Source organism: Lynx canadensis, chromosome C2 (assembly GCF_007474595.2).
Source record: "Lynx canadensis isolate LIC74 chromosome C2, mLynCan4.pri.v2, whole genome shotgun sequence".
Taxonomy (NCBI): domain Eukaryota; kingdom Metazoa; phylum Chordata; class Mammalia; order Carnivora; family Felidae; genus Lynx; species Lynx canadensis.
In genome coordinates, this window is record NC_044311.2 from 158,451,855 (window position 1) to 158,468,623 (window position 16,769).

The 16,769-nt window shown below is 51.6% G+C and overlaps 1 protein-coding gene across 4 annotated transcripts; it reads right to left on the bottom strand.

Annotated features, from left to right (window-relative positions):
• Positions 1-54: 54 nt before the first annotated feature.
• CC2H21orf58 (chromosome C2 C21orf58 homolog) lies at positions 55-15,907 on the bottom strand. Of its 4 annotated transcripts, XR_003971938.1 has the most exons (7): positions 15,628-15,907; positions 14,247-14,305; positions 12,009-12,177; positions 8,335-8,447; positions 1,997-2,118; positions 1,290-1,463; positions 55-886 (listed from the first exon to the last, which is right to left on the bottom strand). XR_003971938.1 is itself a non-coding variant. In XM_030330423.1 (5 exons), exons 1-4 carry the CDS (start codon positions 15,685-15,687, stop codon positions 8,340-8,342), a joined length of 396 nt encoding a protein of 131 aa, XP_030186283.1. In that variant the 5' UTR covers positions 15,688-15,907; the 3' UTR covers positions 1,703-2,118; positions 8,335-8,339. The 4 variants fall into 4 exon arrangements, 2 of the variants coding, with proteins under 2 accessions (XP_030186283.1, XP_030186284.1); XR_004344117.1 differs by lacking the exons at positions 12,009-12,177; positions 14,247-14,305; positions 15,628-15,907 and adding an exon at positions 10,449-10,628; XM_030330423.1 differs by lacking the exons at positions 55-886; positions 1,290-1,463 and having other exon boundaries at positions 1,703-2,118.
• Between the last annotated feature and the right edge of the window lie 862 nt (positions 15,908-16,769).

The following is a 16,769-nucleotide window of genomic DNA, read 5'->3' on the forward strand; positions in this document are numbered from 1 at the left end:
TGTCTCTTAAAAATAAACATTAAAAAAATTAATAAAAAAAAGTCAACGTGAAAATCAGCAATGGAGTCAGACCTTTAATTGCCTTTCACAAGAGATGCGTGTGCCAGGCACGTGGTGGGGGCCCCTGCCGCCCTCCCGCCCTGGAGGCATCCTGACCGCCACGTGGTGATCCCCTTCCCCGGGCCAACATCCCACGAGCCTGCAGGGTCCAAGGAGGCAGGGCTCTCGCTGGTGCAGAACTTGGGGAAAATAGGTTTTCCCAAAAGGGGTAGATGAAAACAGCTGTAACATTTAAATGTGACATTCATGTGAAAATTATATTAACATGTCAAGGGAACATCATTCCCCCAAGAAAAAAAAGTCACAGAAAATGAAGAAAGACTAAAGGTGACGTTCACACCGGAAGCCCTGACAGAACCAAAAGGAACAAATGCAGAGAAAGCTCCCTTTCCTCAGCCATCTTCGAGAGGAACCACATTCAACTTGTGTTTTGACTTGTAGAAGGAGCCACGCAGACCCGCATGGAAAGATACTCTCCCACGAGAGATCCCCGACTGCCGTCCCTTCACTTCTTGAGACTGGCAGGAGCCCTCACCTCGGCCGCTCGCGGCAGGCAGACCTCCCAGTCATCATATTTGACTTGTTTCTGGTATTTCTTCCACAGGAAGGTTCAACGGTTTATGCGGCTACTGGGCCATCCCTCCTGGTGAAATCCCTGTATTTCCTCGTGCCTGGCAGTCCAGCATCCAGGGCCGAGGCTTCAGGCCTCTGCCGGGCCTCCCCGACCACACCTGCTGGGGAACTGGGACCCTGCTGCTTACCGAGCCCACACGTGGAGTTTCACAGGCCCGGAGCCTGTGTGGGCAGGATGCCATCAGATGCCACCCTAGGAAAGCCGAGATATCGGGGTGCAGTTACTGCCCTGGCCTGGCTTACAGACACCATGCTACAGGTGAGTCGTGCTGCCAGAGCTCAGGTGGGGGTCCCCACAGCCCTGCTCATACTCCCAGCACCCCTCCTGCTGGGCTGGACAATGACCCAGGCCACAAGCAGCTTCCCTGGAGGTGGGCATGGGGTCCATTTCCAACCCTCGACCACCACGGGCTGATCCTGCCAAAGACCCACCTGCCTCCCTCTGGAAGACAGCAGGGCCTTTCCAAATTCCCTGCTACAGCCTACGGGCCTGACAAAGACGGGGGTCCCCTGGCTTGTCAGCAGGGGTGGGGAGGTACCACCCAGGCCCTAGGGTACTCCCGCTCCACAGACCCAAGAAGCTGGCCTTGACTTACCCACTAAGGGCTGCCAAGGAGGGGCCGGCCACGTGGTGCAGGAAGCCGGAAGCAGGTGGGGGGATGGCGGCTGAGACCACTGGGGGCCACATGGAGTAACCCGCCGGGGAGGGCCTGCAGCCGGGCTGGGGGTGCATAGTGGTGGTGGTGATGCACGGAGGGCGGCTTCTGCCTCTGGGCTCACAGGAGGACAGGGGTAACCCGCTGTGGGGTACTCAGCACAGTACACACACTGGCCCGTTTCTACAGGGACAAAGGCTGCTCCCTGGGTCCACCTTTTTTCCCTTCGCCTGCTTTCTAACTAAGGGGAGGGGGGGGCGGTCAGAGCCCAGGATTGGCATCAAAGAGAAGAAGCGTAGAGGGAGTTGGGGTGGAGGGGTTAAGGAGGGGGATGGAGGAAGAGAAGGAGGGGAGGCAAGGGGAAGATAGGAAGAAAGAAGGGAAGGGAGGGGAGAAGCCCAGGCTCCAGCAGAGCTCACCCGGCTCTACGAGACAGCTTTCTGGGCCCCAAAATGCAGAACTCATCCCGCATCTGGGTGGGACTGGGAGCAGGGGGTATTCACAGCGGGTCATGGACCCAGGAGTCAGAAATGTGCTTCTCAGAGTTGCACAGATACACAGACTTCCAGAAGAAAAGCCACCCAGGTCCTCTGGCTTTGATTTGGCCTGTCTCCTTTGCCCTGGTGCCCGTCCCCAGCCGAGCCTACCTGTGGGGTGGAATGCAGAGGGGCGGCCTGTGATCCCCCAGAGGGCAGGGCTTTGAGCATCAGGTTTTGCATAATGATCTGGTGCATCTGTGCATTCTGCATCAGCATCATCTCCACCATGTCTGAAGGAGAGGCGGGAGAGGCTCTGTCATTCACATACTGAATGCAGATTCTCAGGCCACTCCTGAGAACAAAGCCTTAGAGCATCCCGTTTGTTGAGACAGATGCAGCTCTCTATCAGCAAGAAGCCCTTTCAGCACAGGTGTCTTTGTGCAGGGCTCCGGGGGGGGGGGGGGGGCGTGTTCTGAGGTGTGAAGATTCTAGGTTGGATGATGTATGTGCTTAACATGTACGGGGCGCCTGGGTGGCTCAGTCCTTTAAGCGTCCGACTTCAGCTCAGGTCATGATCTCAACGGTCCATGAGTTCAAGCCCCACGTCAGGCTCTGTGCTGACAGCTCGAGCCTGGAGCCTGCTTCGGATCCTGTGTCTCCCCCTCTCTCTGCCCTTCCCCCACTCATGCTGTGTGTGTGTGTGTGTGTGTGTGTGTGTGTCTCAAAAATAAACATTAGAAAAATTAAAAATAAGATAAAATGTTGTCCCACGTGTCCAATTGGCTCCCGAGAGGCTGCTCCACTTTGCACCCCTCCTACCGGCTTCTTCACGTCCACCTGTGCTGCACGGTGGCCTCCAAAAGGTGTGTCCACGTTCTAATCCCCAAGACCTCTGAATGTGACCTTATTTAGAAAAGGGTCTTAAAAAAAAAAAAAGGATCTTTGCAGGTGTAATAAGAATCTTGAGATCATCCTGAATTATCCAGGTAGGCACTAAACTCAAGGACAAGTGTTTTCACAAAGAGAGGCAGAGGAGGTTTGAGACAGCAGAGAGGCCACGTGGAGATGAGGCAGAGAAGGGAGCCACGCGGCCGGGCCAGGACCTGCCAGGCGCCACTGCTGGATGGCCCCTCCCCTGGAACCTCTGGAGGGAGCCTGGCCGCGTGGCCACCTGGATTTCAGAATTCTGGGCCCCCAGAGTGAGAGAAAGTACACTTCTATTGTTTTAAGCCCCCAGGCCTGTGGTTCTTCTTACAGCCACCCCAAGAAACGAACACATTCACCATCTCTGGATGCTATGAAACAGGTGCGTTTTGTCAGTGGGAGAGGTAAACATGAGTTCTTTCACAGCAGCCAGGCCCTAGAAATGAGGAGCCCCGGGCTCTGCCGGCCTCCCTCCAGACAGTCCCAGAAACCGCTCACATTCCCAGTCAAAGCAGAGGGGCCTGGCGGCCTGGGGCGGGGGCTCCTGCAGGCGTGGCAGGACTCGGGTGGGCAGAGGGCAGCAGTCCTTTTGGGCTAGCCAGGCCTCAGTAATCACATGAGCCAATTCCTCAAAATACAGCTCTCTCTCTCTAGACACATCCTGTTGGTTCTGCTGCTCTGGAGACCCTTGACTGACAGATTTTGCCCCAGGCCTGGGAGCAATGGGGGTGGGCAGAGACCCAGATTCCCATGGCAACAAAGCTGTGGGAACTCTCGTGCCTGCAAGATAAGAAAGTGGAGAGGCTGAGTCTGGCCGCTCCATTCTGGGCAAAGACCCTTGAGGGGACCCACGCGAGCGTGGGCCTGGGCAGCCCCATTCTGAGGCAACAGGTTTCCCACCACCTTCAGGGAAGCTTCCCCAACCGGCCCTGGGATTCCCTCCCACTGAGGAGAGATTGGAGGAGAAGAGTCCAGAAAGGGCCTCACACCATGTTATTGCCTGAGGATAAGGGACACACATCAGTGTTGCAGGGAGCTAGGGTCTTCGCCAATGGCACAGGGCCAAATCGATACCCATGACAAGAGATAACACCAATCCCTAACCCATAGTACACAAAATCTATTCCAGGGGGGTCATAAATCTAAATGAGAAAAGTAAACAAAACTGTAGAAGAACATCTCCATGACCTTTAGTGGGTAAAGATTTCTTAAACAGGACAGAAAAGGCACTAATTCATAAAGGAAAAAGCCTTAAAAACATGTTCATATCCAAAGACACGACGAAGAAAGGGAAAGGCAGGCCACAAAAAAGACTTAACGTCTGCTTTACATGTATCAAAAAGGATCCATGTTAGAATACATGAGCCAATGAGAGAGGCAGATGACCTGAAAGAAAAAATGGGCAAAATACTTGAATGGGCACTTCATAAAAAGGATGTTTACAGCCAATAAATATATGACAAGATAACGTGCAAATTAAAATCAAATGAGCTACCATGACATGCCCACCATGACATTCCCTCCTATGAAGTGTAAACAGATACTACCACTTTGGAAAACTGTCTGGCAGTATCTCCTAACCCAGACATCTCATCCCTAGGCATGTGCCCCCAGAAATGTACATGCCCATTCAACCGCAAGATAAGACCGTGTGGTGGCACCAGCCAGAAAACACTGGAACACCCAACCCCAAAAGAATGGGTCCATGATTTGTGGGATAATAACATGATTGGATAGTGTGGTCAGCTGAATGATAGACCCCCAACAGGTACATATCCTAATGCCTGGATCCTGGGAGTTGTGTTCCATTACATGGTAAAAGGGATGTTTTTAAGAGTCTCAGGACGGAAGCAATCCAAGCATCCATTGGCAGGCGAAGGCGGTCCATCCATATGATGGAGTATTATATGATGGAGTATTATTCAGCCTTAAAAAGGAAGGAAATTCTGACATCTGCCACAACAGGATAAACCTCAGACATGTTATTCCAGGTGAAATAAGCCAGTCACAGAAGGACAAACGCTCTATGATTCCTCTCATATGAGTAATCCAATTCAAAGAGAGTAGGATGGTGGGGGCTAGGGGCTGGTAGGAAGGGGAAGTGGGGAGTTGTTCAATGGATACAGTTTCAGTTTTGCAAGGTGGAAAGTCCTACAGATCTGCTGCACAACAATGTGAATCTAGTTAACACTACTTACACGTGTAAGATGCTAAGTTTTATGGGGTTTTTTTACAATTATTTATTTTTAATTTTTTTAAACGTTTTTTATTTTGAGACAGAGAGAGACAGAACATGAACGGGGGAGGGTCAGAGAGAGAGGGAGACACAGAATCTATTAAGCAGGCTCCAGGCTCTGAGCGGTCAGCACAGAGCCCAACGCGGGGCTTGAACTCACGGACTGTGAGATCATGACCTGAGCCGAAGTCGGACACCCAACCGACTGAGCCACCCAGTCGCCCCTACAATTTTTTAAATTGATTAATTTTTATGAAAGAATCTTGAGATGAAGAGATTATCCTGTATTATCTGTGTTAGCCCAATGTAATCACAAGGGTCCTCAGAAAGTGTTGAGAGAAGATAACAATCTAGATCTGAATATCCAGTTAAACTGGTATTTAAGAACAAGGGGAAATTCGGGCGCCTGGGGTGGCTCAGGCAGTTAAGCATCCATCCGACTCTCGATTTCGGCTCAGGTTGTGATCTGACAGTCAGTCATGGGATGAGGCCCTGTGACGGGCTCCACACTGAGTGTAGAGCCTGCTTGGGATCTGTCTCTCCCCCTCTGCCCCTCCGGGCTTGTGCTCTTTCTCAAAAATAAATAAATAGGGGCGCCTGTGTGGCGCAGTCGGTTAAGCGTCCGACTTCAGCCAGGTCACGTTCTCGCGGTCTGGGAGTTCGAGCCCGCGTCAGGCTCTGGGCTGATGGCTCAGAGCCTGGAGCCTGTTTCTGATTCTGTGTCTCCCTCTCTCTCTGCTCCTCCCCCGTTCATGCTCTGTCTCCCTCTGTCTCAAAAATAAATAATGTTGAAAAAAAAAATATAAAAAAAATAATAAATAAATAAATAAATAAATAAATGTTAAAAAAAAAGGGGGGGGGGGGTGGGGAGAGGATAAAAACATTTGCCAGAAAGCAAACACGGAGGGAGCTTCCAGAGTCTGTTCTAAATGAACTTGGAAAGGATTTCAACATGACAGAAGATTCAACAAAGGTAAGTGGGAAAGACCAGGTAAGTTCAAACAGTATTTCTGTATGAAATCATGCTAGGGAGTTTTCCCAGAGGACAAATAGAGAGCAGTAACAGCCGAGCCAGAGGAGGGGAGCGACGCTGTTGCCGGTTCCTGTCGCTGGGGGAGAAGGAGCTCAAGATGCCACTTGCTCAACTTTGTACTAAGGCCCAATAAAGGGAACCAAAAGAAAGGAAAAACAGCAGAATCAGACCCATAAATGCAGAGAACAGTCTGATGGTTGCTGGAGGGGAGGGGGAGTTGGGGAAAATGGGTGAAGGCAAGAGATATAGGCCTCCAGTTATGGGGTGAGTAAGTCATGGGAATAAAGGCACAGTACAAGGAATATGGTCTATGATATTGCAATTTTTAAAAAGGCCACCAGTTCTCCAAAGTGGTTGTTAGAGTACTTTTGAGAGTTCATATTTTTACATTCAAATACTTGATCTGGTTGAAATTTGTTTTGGTATAAGGAGTTGGAGGCCTGACATTATTTGTCTAAATAGCTAGGCACGTATCACACATTCCATTTTTTACCACTGATTTTTTAAAAAAAATTTTTTAACATTTATTTATTTTTGAGACAGAGAGAGAGACAGAGGCATGAATGGGGGGAGGGGTCAGAGAGAGGGAGACACAGAATCTGAAACATGGCTCCAGGCTCTGAGCTGTCAGCACAGAGCCCGACACGGGGCTCAAACTCACAGACCACTGAGATCATGACCTGAGCCGAAGTCGGCCGCTTAAACCGACTGAGCCACCCAGGCGCCCCTACCACTGATTTTTATGACACCTTTTCTCTCGGAAGGCATACAGGCATTCGCACACACGTGGTTTTGCTCAGTTTGCCTTTGGAAACTGACACACTACCACTAAGGTTCATCTGGAAAAACCAGCGAAGAGGGATGGAGAGCCTAGCAGGACCGCCTCTGAGCGCACAGGCCGGGCCGTGCTCAGCAGCTCCTGGGCACCTTCTAGGGGCCGCAGTGTGGACAGCACCCTGGGCTGAGTCACGGGGCAGCCTATGCGCCAGGCCCAGCACACATTACCACCTTGGATGGAGCTACGGTAACGAAACCAGTTCTCTTAGTCACTGGGACAGAATGGAGACACTGACAGAGGATTCCACGTGCAGGTCTGCTCCTAGACCCTCATACCATTAGTTGTCAGGGAGGACGCTTCTGGGGGGTAAGTGTGCTCACTGCTCCATTAGTGATGGGTTCATGGAAATACACGTCTGTCCGCACTCATCAGACTGGACACTTTAAATGTGTGCAATTTGTCAGCTCGATAAAGTGGTTTTAATCTCAAATATTTAAAACTCATTTAAAAGGAGAAACAATTTAGCCAAGGTGTTCATATAGCTAATAATCAGATGAGCTGGATTGGAGCCCCTTCCACTCAGTTCCTGGTTCTTGTTTTCTTCCATTGGCAATATCCATCATATGAGATAACTTTCTTAAAGTTAAAATTATTTTCATGTTGCTAATATATAACTTCAGTTGAATAGCCAAAAGCTGACCCTAAATGACTATCCCGTTTACAAAAATATTTTTTGTTTCGATAGAGAATTTTGTAAACCCATAACAGTATTGATAGGAACACTTACCTTCCTTTTTCAAAAAGTTTTTAATTTTGTTTACATTCAAGTTAGTCAGCAGTACAGTGTAGTACGATTTCAGGAGTAGAATCCAGTGATTCATCCCCTACATGTAACACCAGTGCCTCATTCCAACAAGTGCCCTCCTTAATGCCCTTGTACCTATTTAGCCCATCCCCCCGACTTCCCCTCCAGCAACCCTCAGTTTGTTCTCTGTATTAAGAGTCTCTTAGGGTTTGCCTCCCTCTCTCTTTTTATCTTATTTTTCCTTCCCTTCCCATACATCATCTGTTTTGTTTCTTAAATTCCATATGAGTGAAATCATATGATATTTGTTTTTCTCTGACTGACTTACTTCACTTAGCATAATACCCTCTAGTTCCATGCACGTTATTGCAGGTGGCATGATTTCATTCTTGTTGATAACCGAGTAATACTCCATCGTGTGTGTGTGTGTGTGTGTGTGTGTGTGTGTGTGTGTGTGTGTGTACCACATCTTCTTTATCCACCACATCTTCTTTATCCATTCATCCATCAATGGACATTTGGGCTCTTTCCATAATTTGGCTATTGTCAATAATACTGCTAAAAACATTGGGGTGAATGTACCCCTTTGAGTCAGCATTTTGAATCCTTTGGATAATACCTGACAGTGAAATTGCTGGGTCATAAGGGTTGTTCTATTTTTAATTTTTTGAGAAACCTCCATACTGTTTTCCAGAGAAGCTGTACCAGTTTGCATTCCTGGAACACTTACCTTCCTTAATACTTCCTGACCTTTGAGTGGGGGAAGGCCTGGAGAGGGGGAATCTGTGCGATGAGTGGCTGCTGAGGTAGTTGTTGAATAATGGTGGCAGGAGGCTGGGGGACCTAAAAAGAGCCAGATGATTAGTTTCTTAAACATGCCCTAGGAGAGAGTTCTACAGCATCCACCCACCCACCTAACCATCCATCTCTACCTATCCATCACCTACCCATCCACCTGCCCACCCATCCATTCACCCACAAGTCCACCCACCTAGTTACCTACCATCCACCTGCCCCACCCACCCGTCTCTCTACTCTCCCATCCATCACCCACCCATCTGCCCACCCACCCATCCATTCATTTATCCATCCATCCAAAAGGAACTTTATTATCTTTTTAAGTAGGCTTCACACACAGCATGGAGTCCAACATGGCGCTTGAATTCACAGCCCTGAGATCAAGACCTGAGCTGAGATCAAGAGTTGGATGCTCAACCAACTGAGCCACCCAGGCACCCCCAAGAGAACTTCACGGGTTAACCCAACACATTGAATAGATTGCTGAATAGATATTTGAGTCCAGGTATCACATAGGACATGGCGTGTTATAAATATTTGTATCTAGCCCCAAATTCATATGTTGAAGTTCTAACTTCCAATGTGACCATATTTGGAGATAGCGCCTGTGAAGAGGTATACAAGGTTAAATGAGTAATAAATGTGAGATCCTAGTCCAATGGGGCTGGTATCCCCAAAAAAGGAGGAAGGGATGGGGCGCCTGGGTGGCTCAGTCGGTTAAGTGGCCAGCTTTGGCTCAGGTCATGATCTCATGGCTCATGAGTTTGAGCCTCGCATCGGCTCCTCATCTGTCAGCACAGAGCCCGCCCGCTTCAGATCCTCTGTCACCCCCTCTCTCTGCCCCTGCCTGGCTTGTGCTCACCCTTTCTCAAAAATAAACATTAAACTTTTTTTTTTTTAAAGAGGAAGAAATGCTAGCGAACTCTCTGTCTGCCATGTGACAACAATGAAATGGCAGCTGTCTGCAAGCTGGAAGAGAACTCTCTCCAGGAACCTGATTGGCTGGCACCTTGATCTTGGACATCCAGACTCCAAAACCGTGAGAAAATAAATTTCTGCTGTTTCAGCTGCCTGGTTGTGGCACTTTGTTATGGCAGCCCTAGCAGACTAAGACATGGTCTCACGAGCCATGAGATCATGACCTGAGCCAAAGCTGGCCACTTAACCGACTGAGCCACCCGGGCGCCCCATCCCTTCCTCCTTTTTTGGGGATACCACCCCATTGGACTAGGATCTCACATTTATTACCTCATTTAACCTTGTATACCTCTTCACAGGCGCTATCTCCAATATGGTCACATTGGAAGTTAGAACTTCAACATATGAATTTGGGGCTAGATACAAATATTTATAACACGCCATGTCCTATGTGATACCTGGACTCAATATCTATTCAGCAATGACATGGTTTTTAATGTTCCCCACATTTCCTGTCTTCAGTAGGCTAAGCTAATGACTGTCTGGTTTCATTAATCCTGCCTCATAGAGGCAGCCACGGAACAGGTCATAAAATAAGTCCTGGCTTATCTCTTGAGTTAAAATAAATGTACAATTTCAAGCACACACTAGGTGTTGATCACGCACCAAAGACTTCTATTTTCTATTTTACTCTTTTCCTGCACGAACAAGGCCCTGACCTTGTCCTTTCTTTCCCAGTTCATAGAAATGATGGATACAGCAGGGGCTGACAAACATTTTCTGTGGAGGGCCAGACAATTAAATAGTTTTGACTCTATGGGCCATATGGCCTCAGTTGCAAACCACTCAACTCTGCCATTGTATCCTGGAGGCAGCCATAGACAGGCAAGACTGGACCAATGAAACTTCAATATGGGCACTGAGATTTGCATTTCGTATCATTTTCATGTGTTACAAACTATTATTCTTCTTTGATTTTCCCCCCAAACATCTAAAAACATAAGACAATTCTTAGCTTACAGGTTGTACAAAAGCAGATGGCAAGCCAACTTTGGCCCATAGCCACGCTTTGCTATCCACCGCATAGTCTGATGGGACTACGCCTTCATGGCTTGGAGGACATCCTACCTCAGAGTCTCTGAATCCAGCCTCAAGGAAATTCACTGTAACAACCAAAGGCCCCTCCCATCATCTGCTTGTCCCTGGGGCTGAGACTGAAACATGCAAGCAGGACCAGGCCCTGGTGAAAAGGCAGTAAGTATAAGTGGGTTTGAGTAGGGGGAGGCTCTTGCCCCTACACCCCTACCACCCCACCACTCCCAAAAGGAGGCTCTAGCTGCTGGGAGACCTGAAGGCGCAGGCTTAGGATATCTGGAACCTGGACACAGACAGCCCAGGGGCGAAGGGGCCTCTAGGGCCTCCATTAGCACAGGTCTCTCCCTGATCTGAATTGCCCCTTCCCATTCTCTTCTTCCCTCAGCCATGTGCTGCCAGTGTCTTCTTCCAAAGAACAAATGCCCTCCAGGTCATGGACCCAGCCTGCTGGCACCAATAGTCTCCCTGGTCAGCAGGTCCAGAACCTTCTCAACTTGGTCCTGCACACCTCCTCGGCATTCTCTTCTCCCTGAGGCTTTTATGTGTCATGTCCCAGATTTCTGTCCTTCCCCTGCACTCACCTGCCCTCCAACACATTCCCTTTTGCTGAAGAAAAGTCAGTTCCTTTCCTTAGCTTACAACCCAGAGGCCGAATAAAAGGTATGAGGTTCTCAAAATTGGACCACTCTTTAACCTTTTTAAATTCTGCCCTTGGAGCGTCTGGGTGGCTCACTGGGTGACTCTTGATCTCTGCTCAGTTCATGATCTCATGGTTCTTGGGTTCGAGCCCTGCCTAAGGCTCTGCGCTGCGCCGACAGCATGGATCCTGCTTGGGATTCTCTCTCTCCCTCGCTGGCTGCCCCTCCCCCCGCTTGTGTGTGCACTTTCTCTCAAAATAAATAAACTTTAAAATATGTATGTATATATTGGGGCACCTGGGGTGCTCAGTTGGTTGAGTTTCTGACTTGGCTCAGGCCATGATCTGACGGTGCGTGAGTTTGAGCCCCATGTCGGTTTCTGTGCTGACAGCTCAGAGCCTGGAGCCTGCTTTGGATCTGTGTCTCCCTCTCTGTCTCTGTCTCCCTCTGTCTCACATTCTGTGTCTCTCTTTCTCAAAATAAATATTAAAAAAATTAAATATGTATGTATAAAAAAGTAAAATTCTGCCTTGAAATTAGGGTCTTAGGCTCCTCTGGTCATTATGAAAATTTTGAGAAGCGTGGACACGCTTCTTCCCCAAATTCAGGGCCCTCCTGATGCTGGAATACTTCTGTTCTTGGTGCACAGGTTAGGACCTGGCAGTCAGGAAGCTGAATGGAGACCCCAGCCTCTCATCTGTATGAGGGGGATGAGACCACCCCTTCCCCAAAGCCAGTTGTCAGGGCGACTGTGAGGGTTGCACAGAGAGCACGGAGGTCCTGTGCAGTGCCTGGACATGGACAAACGCAGCCACGTCTTGGCTCCTAGCTGACCCACCCTCTTCAGAGCCCGTTCATAATGCCGCCAAGGTGGGCCTCGAGGAAGGAGCTGGGCTCTGTGGGCCCCGCATCCTCCCCACGTTGGTTCCGCCCCCCGTTCATCACGAAGACTTACTGAGTGTTTGATAAACGTGTGGTGGCTCCAGGGCTGGCGGGGGTGGGGAGACAGCAGGGCGGATGCCCGCTTGGGCCACCTCTGGGGCAGTGCTGATCCCCAGGCTCCTCCTCTGTTCACCCCGCTCCGGGCTCGGGCTGGGACACCTCCCTCCAGGAGGTGCTGTTTCCTGCAACAACCAACGCAGGGCCCGCTGCACCCAGGGAGGGAGTGCCGCAGACACGCGGACACGGAAGGGGGAGACGGGGGAGGGGGCGTCCCCACCCCGCCTGGCACAGCAGAGCCCAGGCACAGAAGTGTGGTCCTCCGTGCGGGGCGGGCCTCAAGGCTGCCCGGCACTGCTGACCTGCCCACGAAGAGCGCGGCCTCTCTGGGACAGGAGCCGGGCTCTGCGTGTGGGGGACACATGACAACAAACCTTTTTGCACGGGGTGGGGAGGGGATAAGGCTTCTTTTTAGCTCAGGCATGTCCGTCCATGTTTTATGAAAAAACATGAACTAGTGTCCGGCTGTGCTTTTCTCCCAGTCACGGAGTATGTTCTCTCTTTCCAGCGTCACCACAAGCAGTATTCATCATAACCGTCAGTGTGGATGCCATTTGCCACTTCCCACGGTCATTCCCTATTGCTGGTGCATTTAGTCTGGAGGGGCCCTTGGCCGTCCTAAAATCCCACCTCCTGTAGGAACTGGTCCTTGGCACAGCACTTCCACCGTGGATACGTGCAACCAAAGCAGGGTTTTTCAGCTAACACTCCCGACTAGAGAACACGGCGTGTGCATATCTTGCTTTCTCTTCTGTGATTAGGTGCGCAGTCTTCTGGCCGCCTCAGGATCCGTCAGTCACCCACCCACAAGTCAACAGACCTCAGGGAACCAGCATTTCCTCCAGGAAGCCCTCCCTGTGCCTCTGGCCTGGGCCCGGTAGCCCCCAGCTTCAGCCCCAGAGCTCCACGCGGCACAGGACAACCGGCCTACCCAGAGTCTCTGCAGAAGGTCTTTCCTCCTCCTCAGAGCACTCAGTACAGCTGCATCCGGCCTGTCCTCATTTCCTGCAGGGAATGATCATCTTATTTCTGGAAATGAGCTACAAGTCCTCTCGTGCAGGTTTCCACTCGGGGGCCCGAGCACTGCGTTGCCCCTGTCACAGAGGCTCTGCTGGACACCGGGGAGAGGGGGGAGGCCTCACTGGTCCTGGTAGTGAGCGCAATTGGGCCATGAGCCTGGCCTCCTGCCACCCGGAACCCCCTGGGGGCCCCAAGCAGCCTGGAGGCTGGTGTGGTCCACCAAGCCTCAGTAATGTCCATCTGCAGCATCCTGAGGGAGGGGTCCCCCCTCAAGAGGGCATTCTGAACGAGGTCTGGTGGATCCCAGGCTGGCTCTGGCCATCCTTCCTCTGGCACAGCAGACCTATTCTCCACCCCCACACTAACCCCCAGTGCAGAGGATGCCTATAGCAGTGTGTCCTCTGAGGGATGGGGGTTCCCCCGGGAGTCCCCACTGCCCTGGCCCATTCCAGGGTTCGTTGGTCAGTGACCTGGTTTGGAAATTCCTGTCTGGAATTTGAGTCCTGGGCTCTGCCTGCTGCCCTTGGAAGTTGCCTAGAGCCCCACCACCAGAGGGACACATCCACATGATGAAGAGTAGACGATGTTTTTGTAGGGGCTCCCTAGCACCTCACCCAGATGTTCCTGAACCTGGACACCGGCACCAGGCAGAGTGGTCCCCTCCCTGGTTCCTGTGGCCTCACCGTCTGACTATAGGCCAGTGTGGCAGATACACAGGGGTGTCTGGTCTGGGCATTTGAAGGTGTGATGACTTGACGGACAGGCTGAGCCCTGCAAACCACCCAGCCTAGAACGAGCTCAGAGCAACATTGGTCTGATCCACATGTGGGCCACTTCTGAGCAGGGCAACCTGGGGCAGATTATCAGATCCTCTCTGGGCCTCTATTTCCTTATCTGCAAAATGGGAATGAATGAATGTATTCCCTCTTGGGGTTGTGTGAGGGTGTGATAAGCTAATGAGGGGTGTGCTCAGCAGAGCACCTGGGTGGGGGGTGTGTGTGTGTGTGTGGTGTGTGTGTGTGTGTGTGTTAAAGATGAAAAATGAAAGCCTTTCAATTCTGAGTATGAGGGAAAAGTGTAAGGACAGTGCTTGCTGTTGTCAGGAGGAGGGAAGGACCTGGGGGGGAGGTCTCGTGCCTGCCCGTGTGGGCTCCAAGCAGCCCGGGGCTCTTACCTGCACAAGTGAGGGTCCTCAGAATCCCCTTCCACATTCTCACGCTCTTGCTCCAGTTTCTGTGCCGAAAAGATCAGGACGGAAAGTGTGTGAGTGGACAGGGTCTGCGCTGCATGAGGGGCACCTGCCCCTATGCTCCCGGAATGACCTCCCCCCGAGGGTCCAAAGGGCCCAGTGTCCCACATGGAGGTGACTGGGGACAAGACATGCTGAGCGACAGAGGTGCAGGGCAGGTGGCAAGGGTCACCTTTACTGTCGCAGGGACTGTGCAGGCTACGCTTTCTGTCCAGCACACACACGTTCCACCTTGAAATCTAAGGGCAGGTGCTCTGATATATAGGCCCCCTCCTCTTTAAAGTTTGTTTATTTTTTTAGGGGGGGGGTGGGTCAGAGAGAGAGTGGACGAGAGAGAATCCCAAACAGGCTTCATGCTGTCAGAGCAGAGCCTGATGCGGGGCTCGATCTCAAATCATGAGATCACGACCTGAGCCAACATCAAGAGTCGGGTGCTGGGGCGCCTGGGTGGCGCAGTCGGTTAAGCGTCCGACTTCACCCAGGTCACGATCTCGCGGTCCGGGAGTTCGAGCCCTGCGTCGGGCTCTGGGCTGATGGCTCAGAGCCTGGAGCCTGTTTCCGATTCTGTGTCTCCCTCTCTCTCTGCCCCTCCCCCGTTCATGCTCTGTCTCTCTCTGTCCCAAAAATAAATAAACGTTGAAAAAAAAATTAAAAAAAAAAAAAAAAAAAGAGTCGGGTGCTTAACCGACTGAGCCGCCCAGGCACCCCTGTATGGTCCCTTTCCAGCAGCTTTCTGAAGAGCTTGACCTAGGCCAGCTCCGTGTCCCTGACCACCTCTGATCACCCGAGCCCTGGGCTGAGCAGCACAGTCTGGGCCCATGTTGGGGTGACTCCTGTCAGCCCCTCCAAGTTGGCCCATGGGTCCCATGGAAGGAAGGGCACTGAGCTGGGTGCCTGTGAGGGCAGGCTGGCCAGGGACCAACAGAACCTGCAGGGGAGGATAGGGGCTCAGGATGGGTCCCAGGGCCAGCCTATGAGGCTTCGGATCCTGCACCGGTCAGGGCTTGGCTTCTCTCAAACACTAAAGCTGGGAGGCTCTGCAGGGGAGTTCTGTGGGTCCCTGGAAATGTTCTGGCCTGGGGGTGCAAACAACCTCCTGGCTGAGAAAGTGCCAGAAGAACATAGTTGATTCTGCATAAATGCAGAGAAAAATACCCAAGAAACCATAGTCCTTCATCATGAGGCTGAAAACCATTGCAAAGCATTTTGCTTTGGAAGGAGTATACTCACAGGTATAACTTACCTTGTGTACCTGTGCTTCTTTGACAAGTTGTTAAAACACAATTACCCCCCTCCCCCGTCTTACCTTCTCTAAGAGTTTTAGGGTCAGTCGGGTCATTGCATCTGCCACTGAGGAGTCCAGCATTCTTGGACTGTAAGAGGAGGGACGCCACCAGGCCCACCTCCCTCCCTGGTTTTCAGGGTATCTAGAAGAAAGAACTGCTCAACTGGACAGAAGCAGCCCCAACCCTGGTGTCTTTGAAGGATTCCTGAGCTGGGCTCGGTTTACCTCCTGGAGACTGGCCTCTGCTGGAGCATGTGAGAGGGTGGCCCCATTCCCCTGGACTACAGCGTCGGGAGCCAACACCGGCATTGCCTTGGCAGTTGCTAGGCAGTGTAGACACAGGAAGGCCCCAGGTTGCTGGGTTTCCACTGAGAGTCCTTCCCAAGCCCCACGGAGGCCCCACGCAGCGGTTACCTATAAACACTGCTAATCTCCAGGTGTAGCCAGGTAGGGCTTATTGGGAAGGCAACGAGCAGTGGCTAAGGCCAGAGGACAGAGTGAAGTTCTGGGGGGAGGACAGTCCTGATCCACACCCCCCCATGCACTGCCCCCACCCCAGAACTGAGCCCAGAAGAGTATAGGGTAGGGGACAGCTGCATCCTTCCCCATGCGCCACAGGGGCCTACCAACCCCTCATCCGTTGCAGCCTCCTGGAGGCTGGCGAGCCCCCAACCCCTTCTAGGGACCCTCAGAGCCAGATGGGAGTAAAGCCTGGACCAGGTGGGGGCACCACCTCCCTGCAGATTTTAGGAAATTCTGAGGGGCAGAAGGGGCAGAAGGGGCACAAGGGAGCTGGCCAATGACATGCCTAGGGGGCTTCCCTGGTGGGGGTTCTCGGTGGGTCCACCCCACAGACACCTAGCCACCACCTGGGAGGACACAGGGTCACGCGGCGCTACCACTGCTCCAGGCGGGGGTGTGATTCCAGCATTGGGGCTGCTCTGTGGGGACCCCAGCCCAGAGAGGGGTGGGAACACCTAGGGACAAGACCCCTGGTCAGGTCAGGAGTTGGTGGCTGGAGTGCATGTCTGGAGGGCTGAGGGTGGGGCGGGATTGCATCCAATAAGGGAAGCCTTTTATAAATGATCCTTCACACAGAAGGCAGGGCACAAAACTGATACGAGCGGCCCTTCATTTGTATGGGCTTTACATCTCAGATTTGC